Source organism: Terrapene carolina, unplaced genomic scaffold, assembly GCF_002925995.2.
Source record: "Terrapene carolina triunguis isolate 2854851 unplaced genomic scaffold, T_m_triunguis-2.0 Scaffold85, whole genome shotgun sequence".
Lineage (NCBI taxonomy): Eukaryota > Metazoa > Chordata > Testudines > Emydidae > Terrapene > Terrapene triunguis.
The window spans coordinates 29,651,353-29,677,124 of NW_020664436.1; the positions used below are offsets into that span (position 1 = coordinate 29,651,353).

A 25,772-nucleotide genomic window follows, 5' to 3' on the forward strand; every position below is an offset into this window, starting at 1 on the left:
AACAGACATCTCAAACCACTTACTGTAACAGAAGTAATTGCCAAAGGAAGGAGACAGAAACCAATATAGTGAGGTCTCCACTAGAGGATTAAAAAGAAGATTGTCCAAGGGACCACAAACCCAGGCTGAAGTGTCATGCTTGCACTGTGAATCTTTTTTTGCACGACAGCTATGAAGAAAGGTATTGTGAAGGTATAGGAGAAGCCTGATATCACGTTTCTTGGATTAGTAACCCTCTAGGCAGAGGACTGATGTGTTAGGTAACTGAGCCTTAATCCCTAATGCAGGCTATTTATGAGAAACTGAAAGATTTCTGAGTAAATTTATGCCGAGGTCAGTCCTCCATATCCTTTTACATGCCAGAGATGTCTGAAGAGCTTTTGAAATTAGGGGGATAGTGTGGTTATCTATAAAACTAATTTATCTGTGTACTCATGTTACTGTTAATTGTATAATTGAAGGGATATTTAATAATTTACTTTATTTTGTTAAGATTTAAAATAATTAAAACGATGCCAAAGCTCTAGATGCCTTAACACATCATTAACATTACAGTAAAACCCCAGCAGCATTAATCATTTCAACAGGAACTCAGCCAGCCGGCCGTCCACCTACAGAAACTCCTTTCCACCCCTTAATTGTTCTGGGAATCATTTCTTCACTCCTCTCCAAAAACCCTATCAAACACATTTCTTTTGCAGCATGCTCAAAAGGCCTCCAATTCAGGTTATGTAGGACCTAGCAGGGGAATAGTTTCCAGAGTCGTGGAGTCCTGACAGAGAATGCCCTGCCAGCTGTCCCCTCTTTTATTGTGAGGGGATCCAGCTTGGGTACCTCCCATGACTGCAGCTGTGGCAGTATGGAAGCGGGAGAGAGGCAATTCCTCAGATAGGCCAGTCCCAACTCTTTTATAGGTGTATAAGTCATAAGAAACACCTTAAACTCGGACCAGAGACCAGTGGGGCCTCAGTATAGATCTTGGAGCCAATTGAGTACAAAGCTAACTTATCTGCATACAAATGTGCAATGCAGAATTTTGGGGTATAAATGTGGGTGTCCCTATTCCTCAAATGTTTAATATCAGTCACTTTGTATGTAATATGTAGTGTATTAAATAAGTATGGTGTACTTTTCATATGCATAATTTTAAAGGACTCCGTCTAACATGCAGAGGTTAAAACACAATACTACAAATGGACGTGTGTATATAAAGTTGTAGACATCTTTGTTAGCATATATTGTATTATCTGAGAAAAAGTATATAATAATCTAGAGTATGGTAGTGCACTACTTAACTTCAGTAACAACCCAAAACAGGTTCAAATGTAATTGAATTGTAAATATATCTCTGCTCAAGAATTGAATTCTGAAAATAATAAACTTGAATAATTTTAGAGTTTTCCATACCCAGCAAAAATACAATTTTTAAAGTAGTTTTAAGTCCATGTGGGAGTTTTAAAGGCAATAAATGGTACATTTTAATTTCTGGAAATGTTGCAAAAAAGACTTTTGTCTGTATCACAGACAATTTACAATATAAGCAAAGAGCTCAGTGAAAGCTATTTTATTGCAGAGTAAAAATGAGCACATAGATGGAAAAACCTTAAATTATTCAAAGTTCTAAAATGGAAATTTACTTGTTTTTTCCTAGCTAAATCATTTTTCTTTACACCATGTGTCATGAAAAACTAACTTTAAAATGAAACGTCAGACTTGTATGTAAAAAGCAACAAAGAGTCCTGTGGCACCTTATAGATTAACAGGCGTATTGGAGCATAAGCTTTCATGGGTGAATACCCACTTTGTCAGACTCATATGTTCTACCATCAACTTGCTTCAGTACTCTCTTGCACAATTAAAAATGGCCTTTCAAAAGTAAAAAATGTTATGAAAAACTTGCATTTAAGAATAGTTTTGTATTTTTGGGGAGAGGGCTTGTTTTGTTTTGTTTTGTTCCCCCCTTCCAATTTTTTCTTTTTTTTCTTTTTATTCCTTCCTATCACTAACTTCAATAGATTGAGTGATGTGTAGAGTTTTTTCCATTTTTTTTCATTTTTCCATACTGTAACATTTCAGAATTTGCTCAACTTTTGAAAAAGTGAGAACAGAAAATGGAAAAATGAAGCTTTGTAACTCTTCCAACTTTTCAAAAGTTAGAGTGGCAAAGTATTGAAAAATTAAAGTCCCAGAGTTAGTTTCATTTTTCCTTTCTGCATCTTTTCAAAAGTTGGAGAAGGTTTGAAAAGTCACAGAATAGCAAAAGAAAAAATGAAACGTGAAACAAAACTGGACATCATCATTTTCTATGGCATTCATTGGCAAAAAGGTTTTTGAAAGGGTGGAAGTGAGGGGAACTGAATCTCAAAAACTTGAAATTAAAAATATTGTTTCACTTAGAACCTGGCAAAATAGGAACAACTAAGTACAATTCTTTCCATTTTTCAACCAACTTGGGTTCAGAAATCTCAAGTGAAGACGTTAGATTGTCTTGATATAAATATTGTCCCCCACAAAAATGGAAGTCATTCTACCAAGGATTTTCTGATCACACAGAGTTGTTATCACCATCAAAAATGCAAGAACCATGGTCACTGAATGTTTCATAAACATCTGTGACCAAACTTTGAACCTAGGAACTTTTTTTCTGCATGTTATCATTTGAACTTTGTAAAATTTGTGAAATATCTTTCAATATCTGTAATGGGTGGCAAGCACCTTCTTTTGACCCATCCTGTGAACAAATGTTGGGAACCTGTATGGAAATGCTGATTGATTCCTGCTCATTTACTGTGCAGATATCATCTTGTTACCTGCACCCTAGGTATGGGTAGAAATGGTTGAAAAATGGAAAGACAGTTTTGCGTAGTTGTTTCTATTTTGCAGGGTTCAAAGTGAAACAATTTTTTGTTTTTCTGAAAATTTCAAGTTTTTGAGATTCTGTTCCTTCCACCCCACTCTTGTTTAAACCTTTTTGTCACTGAACACCGTATAAAATGATGTCCAGGAGTTCTGTTTCTTGATTCATTTTTTCTTTTATTCTCATTTTTCCTTTTCCTAGGTACGCTAGAGGTGGGTGTGGCTATCAGGGCAGAGGGGTTTGGGACAGAGGTTCTGGGGACAGAGGTTCTGGATGGAAAACCTAGAATCAGCCTAGTGGAAATAGCTTAGGTTAAGCTTCATATTGTGCTATCGCTCTTTTACCCCCAAAGAAAATAACTACTACATGAAAAAGGGTGAGTTTGGGCACTAATCTTGCATGTGTGTGTTCTGTGCTAGACTGGGGTAAGGACTCATTCAATTCACAATATTAGTAAAACACTATTTGTGAATTGGAGAGGTGTCAGTCTTCTATGGCTGCCAAAACCGGGGTAAAGTCCATAATTCTGCCTCATCTAAACATTAGAAATGACATTAGAGAGACATTAAGCATGTACAATGTCCGTCCGAGACCACGGGGGAGTGAGCTGACTGGTGAGACTATATAGAACACACAGTCCAGTGAAAGATACTGTGTGTCTGCTTTCCCAGTCCATGGGTATAAAAGGACTGGGATCACAGACAGCTGTGCTGGGAGGGGAAAGTACAGGGTATCACTTGTGTGGTGGATGGGTCTGGTGCAGAGCTGGCATGTGTGTGCAGGCTAAGGGTTAACATATCCAATACTGCTGCTTAAATCATGGCCAGGATTTTGTCCTGTATGCTGCTTCCTTCTCCCATGGTGGCTGTGTGCCATGTTGTACCTCAGAACCTTAAACTTAAACAAAAATGCTCAGTGTGCCTGATATGATCACAGTGAAATTAGCCCTTGTTCATTTCAAATAATGGCTTCTTTTCCATTCCACTTTGGCTTGTACGGTACCCACGGTGAAGCTGCATTTTGGCAAGCATGTTTGCTTTGTAAACTGTGGTGATCACAGCAGCAATTCACTTTGCTGTAGTTTACAGTATAAACACCATGAAATTATTACCTAGCAAGTGACTAACTCATTTACAGTACTTTATTCTTGGAAATGGCAAAAACATTTTAATCCTCTCCTTTCCCGTTTTTGGACTTAGGGCTTTTGGCAGCTGCCTTGGCACCAGGTAACACCCTGGCATAATATGCCACTGAAAGTTACAGAATTAGTATCTTTTCAGTTAATAATTGTATGAGTTCTCTGTCCCATTTAAATCCCTTCCATATCTCCCTGCCACAGCAAGTTCATTATTCATTCTTCACACTGTTTCTTTATTGATCATAGGATTTAAACATTTTTGCAACAAACCAAAAATGAATGGTGTAATGAAAAGTTAAAAGAAAAGAGTTAGGACATCAGACATATACATATTATTCCTGAGGGCATTCTGTGTCAAAAAATTAAAAATTCTGTGCACAATATTTTAAAATTCTGCAAAATTCTGCAAATTTTATTTGTGTAATAAATGTGGAGGCTCCAGCATGGCATTGGGGAGCACAGGCCACTGGCTGGACAGAGGTGGGAGAACACTCTGCAGCTCCCCTTGGGACACAAACTCTACAGTGAGGCTGCACCCAACCCTGACATAGTGCAAGGACTGGGCTTGCCCCAGAAACACCCCAGGGCCCTGCCCCCTCTGTGCCCGGTGCACCAGGTGTGGGCAGGCAGGCTCAGCCCAGCAGGATACAAGTGTGGAGGGGGTTAGTGTGGGGGGGATCCAGGTATGGGTTGAGAGGGTTATGTATGGGGCAATCTGGGTGCGAGCAGCTAAGTGGGGAACCTGAGTGTGGGGGGGATCTGGATGCACAGGGGTTTGTTGTGGGGTTCTGGGTGCAACAGTAATGGGATGCTGCAGGGGGATTCAGGTGAAGGTGGTTGGAGCTCAGCAGGGGTAGGTCTGGGTTCGGGGGGGATAGAGCTCAGCAGGGGGGTCTGGGTGTGCTGGATTCTGTGGGGGGTCCAAATGCTGGGGAGAGTGAGGGCTTAGTGGGGTGGGGATCCAGGTGCAGTTGGTTGGGGCTCGGTAGGATGGAGATCTGGGTCTGGATGACTCGTCAGGGTGCTCCAGGTGCAGGGGGAGTGGCGGGGGGGGGGGGGCCGGGGGGGGGGGGGGTGAGGGTCTGAGTATGAGGGGGTCTGATCGGATGAGGGAGTGATGGGTGCAGGAAGCAGGGGAGTAATGAGTTTGCAGAGCTCCTTGCAGCCTGGGAAGAAATCTGACCTGGCCCTGGATGCTGTGCAGGGAAAGAGGAAGTCCTGGCCTCCCCAGCCCAGCTGGGACTAGCAGCTGAGCCCGGCGCAGGGTCTTCCCCAGTCCCGCCCCCTTCCCCACAGTGATTTACCTCTCTGCCAGCTGCCCTTGGCTCCCAAAACATACTGCTGGGGAGAGTCACATGACCGCTCTTGTGGCTTCCCTTTGCTTCCCTGTCAGAAAGTCATTTTCTGCAGGGAAGCAAAGAAATCTGAAGGGGACATGAATTCTGCACATGCACAGTGGTGCAGAATCCCCAGGAGCAATATATATATCCTTCAGAAGATAATGCATATAATACGACATCCAGAGTTATCAGAGGAAGATGCGTGTTATGCAGGGCCTCCGCAAGCAGCCAAACCCCCCCCCCCCCCCAAAACCCCCGACCCCGACCTCGGCGGCAATTCGGCGGGAGGTCCTTCGCCCTGAGCAGGAGTGAGGGACCGTCCGCCGAATTGCCGCCGAACAGCTGGATGTGCCGCCCCTCTCCGAAGTGGCCGCCCCAAGCACCTGCTTGGTAAGCTGGTGCCTGGAGCCGGCCCTGGTGTTATGAAGTTGGAATGGAGAAGGAGGCTTGTGGATACTGTTGGTAGTAGTAAGAGACTAGGGAAAGCAGTATGGAGATGGAAAAAGGTTGGACCATATTTTTAATTTTGTTCATGATGTCTTTTGGAATGTCTTTTGGAGTGTTTGCAGGTCAGGCATCAACAGAGCTATATTAACAGGGAATGTGCAATTTATCAAGGCAAATTTAAATAAATGGTAATATCCAGACCTGCCAAATTAAAATGTAAAGTTTAATGGACTTCACTGAATGTTTTTAACAATGCTGTTGTCTGGATAAGTGGTATAACCAAGGTACAGTGTGGTCTTTGTAACACTTGCAGTGAAGATCAGATTTTATAAAATGGGGCTGTCTTTTCTGTTCCACATAATCAAAGTGTTCTGTCTTTATAGTCCAGTCAATGCCTCCTTCACTCTATTATAAATCATTTTTAATTTAATGTTTGCATTGAGGGAATCTATCTCAATATTGACATGTACCAGTGGAGGAAAAGTTGGAGGAAAGTCTCTGGGATTGGATGTCAGTGATCAGTGACTATGTGGCAAGAAGTTGATGTTCAGAAGGCAGTGTGTTCTCTCTCTCTCTCTCTCTAAGATCAGGCCTGAAAATCAGCTGTATAAACAAGCTGGGAAATGTATGCCTTCAAAAATTGTGAGCTCTCTCTGTGTAGTACTAGAGCTGTTTTGCGGCCTTTAACTTAATAATAGGGCATGTCCTGCCAGCTGTCATTTCATATTTTTCCCTCCTTTGATTTTGTCATGAGCAGCGTTTGATGTGTGAACAAACAATTCATAAATACCTGTGCATGGTGCTGCAGTTAAGCTTTATTTACTGAACAAGTTATAACCCATGTCCTCTTCAGTCAAAACAAGAAGAATAGACGTCAGACAAATACGTGTAGCAGCAGTTTTCTCTCAGGCTATGTACAAGCATTAAAATTAATCACAGCAGAGCCAGCTTTTTATAGCTTCATGCTTTCCAGTGTCCAAGCTTAAACAAAACTACTCACACAGGCCAGCCCTTGATTTTGGATCAAGGAGATTTCTTTGTTTCCTGTCTTCAACATCTCTACTGCTTTGAAAGCCTGGTGGATACTTTAAGCCTATTGTTCCTCTATACTTTTATTTTTGAAGCCAAGTAAATGATATCCCACCGCTCAGTGCTTCTGCCCTCAAAAATCAAGCTTTTGACTTAATGGAATTTCATGACCTTCCATAATTTTGGGGAGCATGAAATTGTGTCCCATATTTCAGTTCTTCACAGATGTGGTTTAACTGTTTTCACAGTATCATGGCACTATAGCTAAGATATGTCACTGTAACTCATGATTGGAAATGGGACTATCAATTTGCATATATGAAGGATCTAGCTATCAGTGCAGCCAAGCACTGCAAAACCTAGCAGCTCTTCGAAAGTACCCAGTAGGCTCAGGTTAAGAAAATTGTTTTACACCAGTGTTTCTTTTCTAATATTTTTTAAAAGTGGGCCACAAAGGAAGATGGGAGAAGAGAATGCATTTCTGTATTAAAAGCAAATTAGGAGAAGGGTAGTTATGTGGACAAATAAACCAATGGTCATACAATTCTTCATCCTATATATCTTGATTTTTTTTATGATACGATAGATCAACAGTCTAATATTCTGCCATGAAGAAAGATGATGATGGTGTAGACAGTGCATAAATCATATGTAGAGAGAGCCCAATAAATTCATGCGGTACACTTTCACCTCCTAATTGTCTTTCTTTTTTCATAAGACCACAATGCTACTTCAAAAGAAGGGCAGCTAATGCATTTAAACAAAATATATCAAATAATTTTAATTATCTTTAATTTTTTTAAAATTATTGAATAATATAGCAATAGTGAAAGGTGCAGGATTGTAGCTGTGGGAGCTGAAATCTTTTAATTATCTACAAAACAGATATAGCACATCAGTGGCATTGCAAACTTCCCTATGTAACACCATCAGCATTCCTCAATCCTGACTACATTGAGGATCACATTGTTTTTATTGGAATCCAGACAAAATATTATTCTAGCCCGTTAAAATGATGGCTTAGTTTGTCCATTGATGGTTCTCTGTTTCAGTGCTGAGGATCTTATTGTTAAAGTAATGAAAGCTTGTGCTGGCTGGAGATCATCATGATGGTGGTTTGTGGATTAGCAGTTGCTAGCAGGAAAAACATTGACATGACGTTTTGTAATGCATTTGCGTATGAACAAACATCACATAATTACAGTATGCATAGTCTTTAAAGGAACTTTGGTCATGCCTTTCTGTGGGATTGTGACGGGGTGTACTTGCCCCACACTGGACAGGAAGGGGTTAACTCTTCCTTGGTAGCTGAGGAAGCCATGGCCCTACTGGGCATGCTCCAGGTGCAGTGGCTGTATAAAGGCAGGCAGCCCAGTTCAGTTGGGGCTGACCACCGGAGGGGAAAGATATAGCATACAGGCTCTCACCGGGGAGCAGCTACCAACCCACCCCACAGAAGCCCAAAGTGCTGAGGCCCCGGCCCACGCCCAGGCGCCCGCTGATACTCAAGAAGGGTTGTAGACGCCGGGAACAGCCCCAGCCGAGCAACCAGAAGACACCCCGACTACTGCCACCAGAACCATGGTAGGAAGTAGCCCGGGGGGGACTAGCCATAGTCCCGGACATAGGCAGCGTGTTGCGGTTGATCCCTGCTGACCTCAGCAGCGGAACCCTCTGCCACTACTAGGGCGCTGGGCTTGGATCCAATGGAGTAGGGAGCGCCCGGATCCCCCTACCCTAGGCCGCCACCCTCCCCCAGGAGGTGGCCCACTACCCTGTGAATCAGGGACGCTCCATCGGCTCTGGCTGCTAGGCCTGCCTACCCTGCAGCCTGGGACTCCTCATTGACTCTGGCCATTAGGCCTGCCTCCCTTGCAGCCCAGGAATGCCTCATTGACTCTGGCCACTAGGCCTGCTTACCCTGCGGCCCAGGGACTCTTCATTGACTCTGGCCACTAGGCCTGCTTACCCTGCGGCCCAGGGACTCCTCAGAGACCCCGGCCATTAGATCTGCCTACCCTGTGAACTAGGGAACCACTATTGACTCCAACCACTAGGCCTCGAGACTCTGCGAATCAGAGACCCCCTATAGACTCAGGCCATTAGGGCTTGGCCCCGCGAACCAGAGATTCGCCACTGACTCTGACCATTAGGCTTTATTGCCCTGTAATGCAGGACAGTCTTATCAGTGTAAGTCCATCAGGCGTCCTACCCCGAAGAAACGGGCGCTAGAGGGATGGGGTGTACTCACCCCGCCTGAATGGGGATCCCCACCCTGTCACAGGGATGATTGGGGGAAAAAATTGGTGGGAAAATTGGCCCTTAGATGCTGTCAGCATATTTTACTTTGGCCTGTGTAATCTAAATGTATAAATTTGATCTGTAAGGAGCCTAGTGCCATCGTTTATCATTTGTGGAATAAAGTACATTATTTTTTCATATACAGGTAATTACTTTGTGTGTCAAATGAGAACTAAATCCTTCCCACTCAAATAAGTGTATAAATTCCTATAAATGGGCATTTTTTTACTCCTCTCTGCTTCTTTTTCTCTCTTCACGTAATGCTGACTGGATTGGTTGCATGGAAATGTCTTCCCTACTTCCCATAAGTGGTCTATGTTGCTTCATCCTCTGTCACCTATGGAAGGTGCATTTGAGGTGGTAATTTGCTTTGTCTTCAAACCGATTTTTATCATTGTTATTCCTCACCCAACAGTTTAGCCGTGGAAAACCTTTACATGGCTTAAGAGGCTGAGACTACCTCTTCTCCACAACACATCCTTCTATTATTATTATTATTGTACTACCTAGTATCCCTGGTCATGGATCAGGACACCATTGTGCAAGGCGCTTTACAAACACAGAACAAAAAGACAGCCTCTATCCCAAAGAGCTTATTCTCTAAGTATAAGCCAAAGACAATAGAAGTATACAGATAGACTGACTTGGTACTATAAAGAAACCGGGAAACAATATAGTCAGTATGGTAAGCCAAAGCAACACGCTTGGGAAATGATCTTTGCAGCAGTATACCAAATGAATATCAATAGGGCAAGATTGCATATCTTCAGGCCAGCAAAAGGGATATTACAATAATCAAGTCATGATATTTATGACAGCCTGGACTATAGTTCTCGTGGATAGACAGGAAAGGCAAAAAGAATGGATGTTATGTAGAATGTGTGGATGTTATGCAAAAAGAATTTACAAGACTTGGACCTAGCCTGGACATGAGAACCTAGAGGGAAATCCAAGTCGAAGATGACACCCAGGCAATGGGCCTGAGTGGCAGATAGAATGGTGGTATTGTCCACCATGATTGAGAAAGGAGATAGCAGGGAGGGCTTGGGTATGGAGATTAAGAGTTCTGTTTTTAGACATGTTGCATTTGAGCTGACTGCTAGACATCCACAAAGAGATGTCAGAGAGACAGGCTGAGATTTTAGTTTGAACAGAAGGAGACAGCTCTAGAGAGGTAGAACTGAGAATTGTCTGCATAGAGAGAGTTGTTGAATTTATGTTTCTGGATGAAATTACTCAGAGATAAGTTGTTCAGGCACTGCAGTGGCTTCAAATGCATGACTACAGTAGGAGACTGTCTGACCTATTGAGTTAGGGGTCACCATATCACCATGGGCTCCCTGGTTTTCTCTCCTTGAGAAACTCTTCTTACATGGTACTTCTGTGGGCATCCATCTTTTCACTGAGTTTAAACTATCTGGCCCACAAAACAGGCTCCTTCTGAAATGAGATCAGGTTTCTTCAGACTTTATTGATTCTGACCCTCACAAACTGATGGAGATTGGAGCTAGAGGTTTCAGGGTTCACTCTAAATTCATCATTCTCTTTACTATCATGTAGATTTGACCCTACAATCTGTTCACATTCCAAAGCTCTTGGACACAAGAACAAAGAATGAGTGGCCTGGATAGGTTACAGTAGAACCTCCGAGTGACGGACACCTCAGGAATGGAGGTTGTTCATAACTCTGAAATGTTTGTAACTCTGAACAAAACATTATGCTTGTTCTTTTAAAAGTTTACAACGGAACATTGACTTAATACAGCTTTGAAATTTTATTATGCAGAAGACAGATGCTGCTTTCCCTTTATTTTTTTAGTAGTTTACATTTAACACAGTACTGCACTGTATTTGCGTGTGTGTGTGTGTGTGTGTGTGTGCTGCTGCTGCTGCTGCTGCTGCTGCTGCCTGATTGTATACTTCTGGTTCTAAATCGGGTGTGTGGTTGACTGCTCAGTTCATAACTCTGAGGTTCTACTGTACTTATTTGAGGGGGGCCCTCTTCCCCCCCCCACACACAGTGTCTCTCTCTGACACTGCTGAGCTGCAGCCCAAAATGACGAGTCAGTGAATTCTGTCAGTAGGTTTCTGCCAACCATTTCAGAAATCTCATGTTAGAATACACTGAGAGAGACCTCTGCAGGACAGTGGCTCTCCTGACATTAACTGCTTAACCATTGCTAAACTAGATGAGGCATATATTCAGTTCTTCCTGGAAAAGACAGTTAATTTCCAGTTGTAAAGAACAAGATATGAAACTTGGGGAGCCGGACCAGGTATTGAGGACATAAAGTGAGAGATGACTCTTTGGTGCTCATTCTAAGGATGCTGGACTTTTTCGGGGGGTTGACCAAATATCTAGAATATCAGATTTCTTGTCAGAGACCCAGCAGTACTGAAAGATTCTCTCCTTTATATGTTTCGTAAAAGTATTTGTCTTGATGGCAGGGCATTGTTATAGGCAAGACACACTATCATATTACCTACACTCTAGCAGAATGTGTACTTCATCTAGCAGGAGTGGATAATTTATCCCAGGGTCAGTGCAGGATTTTTCTCTAAAGAATATTATCATAGCTATAGGGCTAACTGCACTTTTGACCCCTTGCTAGTCTCTCTCAGTGCACCCCTTCACATGTCAGGCCTCGTGCACTTTCCTTCCCTGGGGTGGAATCCCATGATTCTCCCCTCTTAGATCGAGCCCCAGTCTACAGCGTCCTTTGTACCAACTGTGATTACTCAACAGGCCAGACTGGGTTTACCACCTCCAAGTCTTCTCTTTGGGAGCTGTGACAGGTGGTTAATATAGATGACCAGTCGGCCTTCTCCAAAGTACTGTTTATTTACCACAGTAGGAACAAAGCATAACATAAAAGAAAATAAAAGATTTTTAAACCAATAAAAGGGTTATAGACATGTCTGTTTTACCTAGAGATTTGCCATCCCTTGGCAGAGACCCTCAGCAAGTCCCTGATCTTTGGGGTCTGTGTCTGTGGGTATGTCTATACTGTTAAAAAAAAAAAATAGTGTCAACCAAAAAACCCACAGCAGTGAGCCAGAGAGCCTGGGTTCACAGACTTGGGCTCATGCTACAGTGCTAAAATTAGTAATGTGGAGGTTCCTGCTCCAGCTCTGAAACCTGGTGATGGGGGTTGGGTCTCAGAACCCAAGCTCCAGCCCAGGTGGGAACAACTAAACCACTATTTTGAGTGCTGTGGTGCAAGCCTGAGTCTATAGACCTGGGCTCTGGGGCATGGTGCTGCAGGTTTGTTTGTTTGTTTGTTTTGCAGTGAAGACTACCCAGTGAGAACCTGCTTCTCATCAGCAACTCCTAGCACCCACTCCCCGCTCCCTCAAGAATGGCACTTTTATCCCCCCAGGAGCCCTTTGTCTTAGACTCACAAGCTTTTTGGTTCTCTTATGTTTACAAACTGAGATCACCCCATGACAAACTGGTCCCTTGATCTCCATAGTGGGTTGGATGTAGGACATTAAAGTGAATAGGTGGAATATTTTCCTTGAAGTGTGAGTAAATGGGTTGCTATTTGAATCTCTTGTCCTTTATTCTGCATATTTGCAGCTGGCCCTTACTTGAATTAACCTTTGTATTCATACAGTAAACCTCCCCCCCCACCCCCAGTCAAATGGTTAGAATACATAATCATACGTTATTTAGGATGACCAGATGTCCCATTTTTATAGGGAGTGTCCTAATATTTGGGGCTTTGCCTTATATAGGTGCATATTATCCTCCACCCCATCCTGATTTTCATACTTGCTGTCTGGTCACACTAACATTATTACAGAATAGCTCCAAATCCATCATAAATATTTTCTAGTGCTCTGGCCAGTTCATTTTTTAAATGTCTCAAGCAATGTTGTTTTAAAGCTTGTGATCTTTCCTTCTTCCTCCCCTTCCTCCATCATGTTTTGTGGCTTCCTCACCTCTCTTTACCTCATCCAGAGAGGTTTCTGAGTTCCAATCCTCTATACTCCCATGATGCCCTTCTCCCACATCAAAGGGAAGCTACAGTCCTAGTTTTTTAAAATTCCTGTAGGTAATTTCATGCACTGCAAAGTGAATTCTGCTGAATAATTGAGATAACATAAAAGGACAGGGCTGTACCTCACAGGCTGGGAATCACTGATTTGGGGGCAGAAAATAATAATAATAATCTTCATACTTATTCATATTTCATTTAATTTTACATACACTTTATTTTTTGATTACTTAATTCTTCATATTGAATGACTCACATCCATCTGACTCTTTCTGAAGTCACAATATCTCTGCATGGACTAAGCTATCAGGGTAATTTTTGTGTAGCTTTTTAAAAAAAAGTATGCATCCTTTTGTTTAGATAGAAAATCTAGCAGTATTCTTCCAATTATTTTTCACTGTTGATTTGCTGTCAGCTGTTGCGCATTACTCGTATGTTCTAAAGATAAACAGGTGCTAGAAGTATTTCTGAAAAAGCTCTGCAAAAAGTTCTTTAATCATGGGTGTTTACAAAGTGATTTGTCCTTTAAATTATTATCCCATTTTACGGTACTATGATTTAGGTGATTAGTAGAATTAACATGTCAGTAGGATGCAGTTTTATCACTAGCACTGATAGAATTACTTAAAATAGATTAATGCTACCTTATCTTAGTATAGTGACATTGACATTGAGATTTCCCAATTAAAAGCCACAAAATATTGGCAGGGTCATCAGTTTGATACATAAAGTGCTGAGTGGTGAGAGGAATGGGTTAGTTAGATTTGAATATTGTTGATAATTTTTAGACTTCAGGAGTCCTGTTACAGTTTACATATTGTTTCATAGTTATGTGATGGCAAATAACCATGTTTGAATGCCTTTTTTTCCCTGCTGAAGGTTGAATTGTTTGAGGTATTCCTTTCATCAACTGGGATCAGTTTAGATTTTATTTTGCCAAATTTGTATAAAATATTTGCTAGTCTGTGATAGCTCAGTGGTTTGAGCATTGGGCTACTAAACCCAGGGTTGTGAGTTCAATCCTTGAGGGGGTCATTTAGGGATCTGGGGCAAAATCAGTAATTGGTCCTGCTAGTGAAGGCAGGGGGCTGGACTCGATGACCTTTCAAGGTCCCTTCCAGTTCTAGGAGATAGGATATCTCCATTAATTTAATTTAATATGAATCCAGTACAGGTCCAACATCATAGGGATTTATTTAGCTTTTTATTTTCCACTTGTCTCAGACCTCATCAACCTCTTATAAAATGACTTGATTATGATTCTAAACAAATTCTGCTCATCTTGCCAGTTGTCAAATCCAGATAATCTCAGGATGGAAATCTGCCATGTTACAAATTAATACTCTTGTTATGCAGCTAGCATTTTTACAGTTGCATAAATGTGACCAGGCACTTCAGTCTGCTTAGATTTATGTTTGCTAACACGTTACAAAGGTGACAGTTTATTCACTTAGTTAATTGCATAATTACAATGTACACATAGTTCTTAGTTATGTGAAAGTTGAGTAAAGGGTTATAATGTTATGCTGATAGATTGATGTAGATGATGGAGTGGGTTAAAATGCAAACCTTAACCTTTGAAGATTTAGCTTCAAATCCTGATTACTCTAGGTCACAGGTGAAAATGAATTTGGTCACCCCCAAGTCCTTTGAGGACATTTTTCCACATAACAAATCCACTGTGCAATTTTTCATGATTTACAGTCCTGGTTTTAGAGAAACCTAGACTGTGGCAACATGAGTTTGCAGATCTGGGCTCAAGTGTGCTGGCAACACCAGACCTCATTCTTCATTGCCTTGCTTTTTGTGTAGTTACTTGTGCCTGTGCAAAGTGAGTGCTAAGTTATATGTAGAATACTATCATTCTGACTGAACTCCCTTTGCAAAGGTGTAAATGACTACACAAGGGGCAAGGCAGTGGAGAACCAGGTCCCGTATGTGAAGCTTGCCAAGCACCTTACTTGCACTGTGTGCACCTCTAAAAAATGTTAGTAGATGTTCTTTTAGGTAAGCACCACACTCTTCCAAAATGTAAACACAAACATCCACTCTCACCTAATATTTGCCGCAGGAATGTCTGTAATAATAATAATAAAAAATTATATCATTTAGAAACAATTTGATATGCCTTAGCCTCAAGGAGGATATCCAGAGCTGCCAGGTATCATGCAGTTCTACATGTCTATTGGAGCAATAGATGGACACAGTATTAAGGTAGTTAAGAAGAAGTTATGGGTCAAACAATGAGTTCTTTTCCCATCAGCATTTTTGGTCAGTATTATGTTCCATTGATGACAAAAGTTCAGTTTAAATAAGGCTGTTGGGAATTAATGCTATTCACTCAGCAAGCATTTACTTGTTTTGAAACGAGGAAACCAAATGACTCACTGATGTATAGGGTCATATGTTCGGTATTCGTGGCAGAAAGTGTGGAGGGAGTTATACAAATAGTAGAAATCTATGCAAGAAAGCAATAGCAGAAACCACAGCACACCATATACTGTGATGCCTGGGGTAAGCTGTGTGTTGAATCCATCAATAAGTGTGGTTAGTCAAATGTGCCTACATACCCAAAAGAAGCAGATGAACATAGTTTGTTGAGGAAGAATGAACATGGTTTTAGTAAAGGGAAATCATGCCTCACCAATCTACTAGAATTCTTTGAGGGGGTCAAAAAGCATGTGGCCCAAGAGGATCCAGTGGATATAGTGTACTTAGATTTTCAGAACGCCTTTGACAGGGTCCCTCACCAAAGGCTCTTATGCAGAGTAAGCTGCCATGGGATAACAGGGAAGGTTCTCTCATGGATTGGTAAATGGTTAAAAGATAGGAAACAAAGAGTAGGTATAAATGGTCAGTTTTCAGAATGGAGAGAGGTAAATAGTAGTGTCCCCCAGGGGTCTGTTCTGGGACCAGTCATATTCAACATATTCATAAATGATCTGGAAAAAGGGGTAAACAGTGAGGTGGCAAAATTTGCAGATGATACAAAATTACTAAAGATAGCTAAGACCCAGGCAGACTGCAAAGAGCTACCAAAGGATCTCTCAAACCTGGGTGACTGGGCAACAAAATGGCAGATGAAATTTAATGTTGATAAATGCAAAGTAATGCACATTGGAAAGCATAATTCCAACTATACATATAAAATGTTGGGGTCTAAATTATCTGTTACCACTCAAGAAAGAGATCTTGAAGTCATTGTGGATAGTTCTCTGAAAACATCTACTCAATGTGCAGCAGCAGTCAAAAAAGTGAACAGAATGCTGGGAATAATTAAGACAGGGATAGATAATATCTAATGGGGGGAGGAATAGCTCAGTGGTTTGAGCATTGGCCTGCTAAACCCAGGGTTGTGAGTTCAATCCTTGAGGGGGCCACTTAGGGATCTAGGGCAAAATCAATACTTGGCCCTGCTAGTGAAGGCAGGGGGCTGGACTCAATGACCTTTCAAGGTCCCTTCCAGTTCTAGGAGATGGCATATCTCCATTAATTTTTATTTTTTTAATTTAATAGGACAGAAAATATCTTTTTGCCTCTATATAAATCCATGGTACGCCCACATCTTGAATACTGTGTGCAGGTGTGGTTGCCCCATCTCAAAAAAGATATATTGGAATTGTAAAATGTTCAGAAAAGGGCAACAAGAATGATTAGGGGTATGGAATGGCTTCCGTATGAGGAGAGATTAATAAGACTGAGACTTTTCAGCTTGGAAAAGAGACGGCTAAGGGGAGATATGATTGAGGTCTATGAAATCATGACTGGTGTAGAGAAAGTAGATAAGGAATTGTTGTTTACTACTTATAACACAAGAACTAGGGGTCACCAAATGAAATTAATAGGCAGCAGGTTTAAACCAAACAAAAGGAAGTATTTCTTCACACAACGCACAGTCAACCTGTGGAACTCCTTGCCTGATGATTTGAAGGCCAAGACAATAACAGGGTTCAAAAAAGAACTAGATAATTTCATGGCGGATAGGTCCATAGCCAGGATGGGCGGAATGGTGTCCCTAGCCAAGCTGGGAATGAGCGACAGGGGATGGCTCACTTGATGATTACCTGTTCATTCCCTCTGGGGCACCTGGCACTGGCCACTGTCAGAAGACAGGATACTGGGCTAGATGGACCTTTGGTCTGACCCAGTAGGGCCATTCTTATGTTCTTATGGAAAGGCTCTATACCAATATACAAATGCAGCCCTATTTATTCATGTAAAATGACAGGTTGTGATGCTCAGAATCTTTTTATGGCATAATCCTTAATACTACTAGTACTGGTCTGACCTAATCATATTTCGGTCTACAGTGTGAGCTGGTGGGAGAATGCGACCTAGTGGCTTTTTCACACAGCATTCATTTGTGTCCATTTCACCTACTGCTTTCTGCTTTTTGTTTTATTTTTGGCCCAGTTACATAATTTACTATACTCTGGGCTTCCTCTCCTCTTTCCAGTAACTACCTCACCAGTTTTGGTTATGGTCCTGAACCTGTGCTCACTGTCATGTACTGCCTTTTATGATGCTGTATTTGCCATGGTATCATGCTACACAGGAGCATTCACTGTACAATTGCACTTCCACCCAGGAAATGGATACCTGTCTCTTGAGGTTTTTGACAACCAGGATGCAGCTGAGTCTTTTGGGAATGGGGTTTGAGGCTGCACCTCCTTTTCCCCACAACATTGTAGGGAGGGTTGGAGGTTACCTGAATTATTTGTAGGAACTCCTATTTTATCATACCAGCAGCTCTTCACAGCAGCCAGCTTCTCAACTGCCTCCACTTCAATGTCCTAATTATTGTAGTTAAACTCGTTTCCCTCCCAGTTCTCTTTCATTTTTATTTGCAATGAATGCCTACTAAGCCACAGCAGCTAGCATTTCTACTATTTCTGTAACTTTTGTATAACTCACATACAACGCAGAACACTTTGTGCCAGCTGATGCAGTATTTCAAGGTCTGAGTTGCTTGTGCTAGCTTCTCAAAACTCTGATGCTCCCCACTGCAAAAATGATGCCTCATGTACCAACCAGTGCACTCCAGTAACCTCAATATCAGTTGCCAGGAAGCTCTGAAGCACTGTGACATCTGATGGAGAGGATTCTAGGACACACACGGTTGAGTCTCCAAAGTGTAGATATATATGAGGCTGTGAGGGGAAAACAGACACACATCAGTTGGAGTACTAGAGAAGTAGGTAATGAAGTCAGAAGGTGGAGGCAAAAATAGCAGCCTTGTTTATAACGGAGGAAGGAGGTTAAAGGGAGGCATATGAAGGGTACCTGCCTATTAACTGTCACAAATCAGTTTCTTGAGATATGATCATGATTCTGGCCATGTGTAGCCAATTAATAATTGATCAGTACATTTTGAACAATTGACTAGCTGGCTACAGCATGGAATGCTAATTCATATCACATGGCCATGGCATGAATATTCAGGCAATTGGGTTAGGGCTGACAATTGAGGATTAGATACATTACATCCACTCTGTATTCTATATACGTATGTTGAAAACACTTTTTTCAAGTTGTAGAATATGTTTGTTCTAAACTGGGTTTTTCCTCTTTGGTTCAATAGTATCAGGATACAAATATGCAAGGAATGGTATACGAACTGAACAGCTACATAGAACAACGGTTGGATACAGGCGGAGACAACCAACTTCTCTTATATGAACTGAGCAGCATCATTAAAATAGGTAAGGAAAAGGATTCGATGCCCTTTATTTGAAACCTTATCTTGGTACTCTGTGCATTACTTATGCTATTAAATATATATAGTTATTACAGAATAGCTGTACGTGCTTGGTACACCATCCTGCAACTGCATCCACACCCTTGCACTGGTATGGAGCCCCACTGATGTCAGTGGAACTCCAACTTGGGACAAGGGTCCACCCAGCTATGAGTCCAGTTGCAGGATCAGGGCCAACTGCAAGGCAAACCACCTGATAGATTAGGGTTAGGGTTAGATTATTCTAGTTTTGGTGTTGCCTGCCAGATTGATTTGGAAAGTCATAGAATTAGCTATCAGCAATATTATTGCAAATCTTGACTGCTCCTTTATCAAAAATGAGGTGATTTGGGTGTGTGTTTTCCTAGAAGATCAAATAAAACTCTATAGAGTTACAGCACTTTTTGATGTGATATAGGTGCCTCTTCGTGAAAAAGAATATTGTCCGAGAATAAAAGTGAAACACGTTTCCTGTAAAAATGTAAAGCTTTCATCACCTCCCCTCGCCCCAAATTTTAACCAACGTGAGTACAGACAGATTTGCATTGAAAGCAACTGTTCAGGCTTGTTTACCTCACATACTTTGCAAATAGTTGTTTTACAACCTTTCCCCCATATCCCTACCACTCTGACACTTTGTAACATGAAGCTGGTTCTTCTATTTTATGTGTATTGTGTTTCAAATGGACTGTATTTGTTTACTGTCACTTTAACGCAGCAGTTCTCAAACTGTGGGTGGGGACCCCAAAGTGGGTCGGGACCCTGTTTTTATGGGGTCGCCAGGGCTGGCGTTAGACTTGCTGGGGTCTGGAGCCAAAGCCAAAGCCTGAGCACCACTTCCTGGGGCCAAAGCCGGAGGGCTTCAGCCCTGAGCAGTGGGGCTCAGGTTACAGGCCCCCTGCCTGGGGCTGAAGTGGGGCTTTGGCTTTGCCCCCCACCCCCCAGGGCAGTGGGGCTCGGGCAGGCTCAGGCTTTGGCCCCCTCTCCAGGGGTCATGTAGTAATTTTGGTTGTCAGAAGGGGGTCATGGTGCAGTGAAGTTTGAGAACCCCTGAGGGTTCTGATTCAACTTCAACCCAGCTGGTCAGTACTGGTTTATGTTAGAGAGCAAATGAGAGGCTGGAGGCGAGACAGAGGCAGCACATCCTTCCATACTCCTAGTAGACTAGAGAGTGCGTTTTCTTTCTTTAACTTACAATGCACTTCTTTTCTGTAATGTCCAATAGACACATAATATTTTCTCTAGAAATGACTTTGGAACTCAAATACAAATGAGCTTCTCACTGACTGGCAATGATGTCATTCATATCCATGTAAATAATTAAGCAATCAGACAGTGGGGTTTTGGTTCTGTCAAACATGCACAGAAGGCCAACTGACTTTAACCGCCCCCAAAATGTAATCATTTCCCTGAAATGCACAGCCTGGAGTGTTTTATTTGTTCATAAAAATGAGGAAATCATTCAGACCTGTGTATTTACAGGAGATAGTATTACTGATGGACAGAGAGGTCTACTTGTGCCCAAAGTGTTAAGCCTATTTTGTAATGCTGAGTGTAAAAGCACAGGCTTGATGTGTTCTTCTATTTCCGAGAGTTCTTTTTCGTTTTAGCAATAAGATACCTCTGATGCTTTATTTCTAAGGAATTATTGCACTTTTTCGTGTTTAAACACTTAGCCTTTGGCCTTATGCCTCACAATACCACCTGAGTCTTGCAGTAATTGCCAGCAGATATTTACTCCCTGGAGTGTCTTAATGTATTTAATACAGAACAGCTATGGAAAACATAGGCCTCCACATGTCATAGAAACTAGAAACAATCCCGTCATACACACTTAGTGGCAGCATTTGAGGCGTATTCATTGTTTTGCCATGCTTATGTATCTTAAGGCAAGGACAGAGATATTTACGCTTTATACATGGGAAACAACTTTTCTTCTGTTGATGGAAAATGTGCTATCTATGTTCTATATGATTACATTGTGGATGTGTATTTTTACTTAATTATTATGCTGTAATATGTATTCATGCAATGTAATATTCACTAGACATGAAGTAAAGACTAGGTAAGTTTATCAGGTTGCAGCTTCCAATTATGTCTCAAATATATTAAATTTTGGGGGGGAGAAACAGATAGTATTATCATATGCCACTAACTTTGCAGGGTTTCTGTGCAGTTTCAGGGGATACAGCAATGGTGTTTCACATTCAGAAGTTTAGCTGATTGTCCTAAGTGGAATGAGTCTATGGTTTCACCTTGGAGAACATGCAAAAGTTTGATTCTCCCTCTGAGTACAATTACTTCTTTTATTATTGCTTTGGCAGCTACAAAAGCTGATGGATTTGCACTATATTTCCTGGGAGATTGCAATAATGTAAGTATTCTGGATTTAGATGCACCTTTTCTGTACAGTTAACTAAAAGTGCATTTTCCACTTCCCCAAATATACTGTAATCTTATTTTGTACATCATTTAGCAGGAAATGCTAGTTAAGTGCTGAATATTAATTTTACATTATTTTTGTTTCTGTAGATGCAATGTAGCTGAATTTAGTGACGAGCAAAAGTATTTTTTGCACTGAGCTTCCAAGGGCCTTGCTTTATAATCATATTCTTTCTCTAAAGTCTAGCAACTTCATTAATAAAAGGCAGCAGGTTGAAAACAAACAAGACAGTACTTTTTCATACAATGCACAGTCAACTTGTGGAACTCATTGCTTGGAGATGTTGTGAAGGCCAAAAATGTAACTGGGTCCAAAAAAAGAAATGGATAAGTTGATGGAGGATAGGCCCATCAATGGCTATTAGCCAAGATGGTCAGGGATGCCACCCCATGCTCTAGTTGTCCCTAAACCTCTGACTGCCAGAAGCTGGGAGTGGTCGACAGGAGATGGGTCACTCAATAATTGCCCTGTTCTGTTCATTCCCTCTGAAGCATCTGGCATTGGCCACTGTCGGAAGACAGGATACTGGGCTAGGTGGATGATGATCTGACCCAGTATGGCCGTTCTTACGTTATTATAAAGCTGCAAGACTGCGTTCTTATACAGTTTATCCCACAACATGGCCAAGCACAAGCCCAGGCATTTATCCAGAGATGTTCTCTTTAAAGAGAGAAAATGTGACTTATTCTTTTTATCCTGTTAAATTTCTGGTTTCTAAACTTCATCAGTTTCTCTGTTGTCAACTAGCCTGAAAATGAAGTAACCTAAATTTCAAACTCAGGCATTAATTAACATGAAGAAATAGATCACATACATTTAAAGTGGGTTAGCCAAATTAATTTGTGATATAAATTAATTGGCTACAACAATTATAACAGGAATGAGTTTAGTCCAATGTTGTTAGTTGCATAATCACTATTTTGCTGTGGTTTTTAGAATGCATTAAGTTAAGCAAAAATGTTTATCTTGGCAATTCTATCCAGATACCATCATATAAGATTTAGTTGCTTGACAAAATTGCAGGCAGGAAAATGTAGTTACACTTTAAAGGGACACCATTGAGTTAAAAATCACACTTTTGTCTGAAAAAATGCATGCCTACTGTTGGTACAAGAAACACCTCCAACTCTTATAGATGCAACTGATTAGAGAGGCAAAACATTTTTCTCCGTTGTTTTAGTTTAATCTTTCACATTAGTCGGCTCTCATGGTTTATTCCTGCATAGTCCATTATTCAGTTTCCCCTGCTGCTGTTTGTGTGGGTCTTTCATGCAGCAAAAGAGAAGAGAAAATGACTTACAAAACAGCAGGAAAGCATGATTGTAAAGGTGCACAAACTGACAGGGGACCAGTGTACTACCTGAAAGTACTTTTAACTCATTTTTTAAAAATAGACCAGTCGACAGTGTCCCATTCAAAGGTATGAATTAAATGTCGTACAATATCCCTTTCAAAGTAAGAAATGAATCTAACTTTTGGGTTCTCGTTCACTCCTTTAATAAATATTTGGTCTAATAAAGATAACCCATTTTGTGATTCAGAAATCAGTCCTGTTCTGAGAGAGTTTTGTAACATAGGTATTTCCTGCAAAAGACTTATCACTTTTCTTCCGTGGGCATATGCTTCATCACACATTGCCCACCTACTGTCAATACCATCTTCAGTTTTTTTCTGCCCAATTCTGGCATGTAATCATTGTTCCAGTCTGGGGGTGATGCAAACCTCCACTGAGCTCACAGGAAGTTTAGCCTTCACTTATGAGGATGCAGCATGTGGATGGCTGGCTAGCTCTGCTTGTGGCTGTACTCTGTGAGAAATGAACAATGGCCCAACCTCTTCCACTTCCTCTTTGCAGAAACTAGTAGCAGCATTAACCTTACAGCTCAAGATTTCAGATTATGCCCATCTTCTGCATGGGGGGCACAAGATGAGGAGGGGTACCTTACAGCTTCATGACCTCTTGAGCAGCAGACATGGAGACTGTATGCAAACTGATCTTAGCTGTCTTTATAGCTTTTTAGACAAACAAGATAATGTGCTCCATTATAATTAACTCTAACACTGAAAAAAATAAATACCAGCTGCATAAAAAATACACATTGATTACATTTGTCACAGAAATGTGATTACAATCGCCCCACAAAGGCATGGTGTTCATCTGCTCATATAGGGCCTGATCCAAAGCCCATCAAAACCCGTGTGAGATTTTCTGTTCACTTATCACAGAATCATAGATCTGGAAGGGACCTCAAGAGGTCATCTAGTCCAGTCCCCTTCACTCAAGGCAGGACTAAGTATTATCTAGACCATCCCTGACAGGTGTTTGTCTAACCTGCTCTTAAAAATCTCCAATGATGGAGATTCTATCACCTCCCTAGGCAATTTATTCCAGTACTTAACCACCCTGACAGTTAGGAAGTTTTTTTTAATGTCCAACCTAAACCTCCCTTGCTGCAATTTAAGCCCATAGGTTAGGTCCATATTGTACTCCTGTCACTTAATAATAATGCAGTAAACGTCTTTTGTAAAAAATTGTAAGTAACAGTTAATTTGGGGATCCTTGTTCCTGTGACTGGACTTGTAACATTTTTGTCCTACCCTAAGTTTTGTGGTTTTAAGGGGGGTTACATTTTCAAAGGCACAAATGGCAGTGAGGTATCTAACTACCATTGACTTTTAGTGCGAGGTAGGTATCTCTCATTGCCAGTTGTGTGTTCGAAAGTATTCCCCTTGGTGGTTTAGTTACAGTTATTTCTGTTGCACAGATAAAACTTCCTGTGTTTTGCTCTTCTGTTCTGTGTAGCATATATAAATGCAAAATGATACAAGTTCCTAAATTTAGATGAATGAAGCAGTTAAATATTTACACCCACATTTTCAAAAGTGGCCTCTAATTTTTGGTGGCTCAGTATTTCAGATATCCAGCTTGAGATATGGATAGCTATACTCTATCAAGTTTGGCAACCAAAAATAGTGGACAATTTTGAAATGTTGGCCATAGGCTTTTTTAGCTAGCTTTGGAAATATTTGTAAAGCTTCTTGAATCCATCCAGTCAGTAATCTCAACAGTCAGGATGACTACCTTAATGTTAAGCCAATCTTTGTTTGAGCCTCATAGCATCATGTTTTTTGAATGAATAATTGAGAAGTTTTTGTGCCTGAGACTACTGACATCATTGTGTGTGGGCCTGTATATATGTATGTATCTGGGGAGAGGAGGGGTGGTGTTGTATAAGAACCTAGGAATCCTGGTACCCAGTGTTCCACTGTTGTCTCGCAACTAGTTGTGTAATCATAGAACTGGAAGGGACCTAGAGAGGTCATCTAGTCCAGTCCCCTGCATTCACCGCAGGACTATATTATCTAGCCCATTCCTGACAGATGATTGTCTAACCTACTCTTAAAAATCTCCAATGATGGAGATTCCACAACCTCCCTAGGCAATTTATTCCAGAGCTTAACCACTCTGACAGGAAGTATTTTCTAATGTCCAACCTAAACCTCCCTTGCTGCAATTTAAACCCATTGCTTCTTGTCCTATCCTCAGAGGTTAAGAAAAACAATTTTTCTTCCTCCCCCTCGTAACAACCTTTTACACACTTGAAAACTGTTATCATGTCCCCTCTCAGTTTCCAGATTAAGCAAACCCAATTTTTTCAATCTTCCCTCATAGGTCATGTTTTCTAGACCTTTAATCATTTTTGTCGCTCTTCTCTGGTTCTCTCCAATTTGTCCACATCCTTCCTGAAATGTGGCGCCCAGAACTGGACACACTACTCGGGTTGAGGCCTAATCAAAGTGGAGTAGAGCAGAAGAATTACTTCTCATGTCTTGCTTACAACACTCCTGCTAATACATCCCAGAAGGATGTTCGCTTTTTTTGCAACAGCGTTACACTGTTGATTCATATTTAGCTTGTGGTCCACTATGACCCCCAGATCCCTTTCCGCAGTACTCCTTCCTACGCATCCATTTCCCATTTTGTATGTGTGCAACTGATTGTTCCTTCCTAAATGGAGTACTTTGCATTTGTCCTTATTGAATTTCATCCTATTTACTTCAGACCATTTCTCCAGTTTGTCCAGATCATTTTGAATTTTAATCCTATCTTCCAAAGCACTTGCAACCTCTCCCAGCTTGGTATCATCCGCAAACTTTATAAGTGTACTCTGTATGCCAGAGGTGGGCAAACTTTTTGGCCCGAGGGCCACATCTGGGTGGGGAAATTGCATGCAGGGCCATGAATGTAGAGCTGAGGCAGGGGGTTGGGGTGCGGGAGGGAGTGCAGGGTGTGGGAGGGAGTGCAGTGTGCAGGAAGGGGCTCAGGGCAAGGGGTTGGGGTGGAGGAGGAGTGCGGGGTGTACGAGGGGGCTCAGGGCAGGGGGTTAGGGTGCAGGCTGTGGCAGCAGGCTCAGGGCAAGGGGTTGGGAGCTCAGGGCAGGGGGTTGGGGTGCAGGAGAGGTGTGGGGCTCAGGGCAG

The 25,772-nt window shown here is 41.6% G+C and overlaps 1 protein-coding gene across 1 annotated transcript in view; it reads left to right on the forward strand.

Annotated features, from left to right (window-relative positions):
- PDE10A (phosphodiesterase 10A) overlaps positions 1 to 25,772 on the forward strand; it is a 548,175-nt gene that overhangs the window by 443,613 nt on the left and 78,790 nt on the right. The window contains exons 4-5 of the mRNA XM_026649717.1: positions 18,695 to 18,815; positions 21,175 to 21,224. Coding sequence (XP_026505502.1) covers positions 18,710 to 18,815; positions 21,175 to 21,224 — 156 coding nt within the window. The 5' untranslated portion in view covers positions 18,695 to 18,709. The remainder of the gene's footprint in view (positions 1 to 18,694; positions 18,816 to 21,174; positions 21,225 to 25,772) is intronic.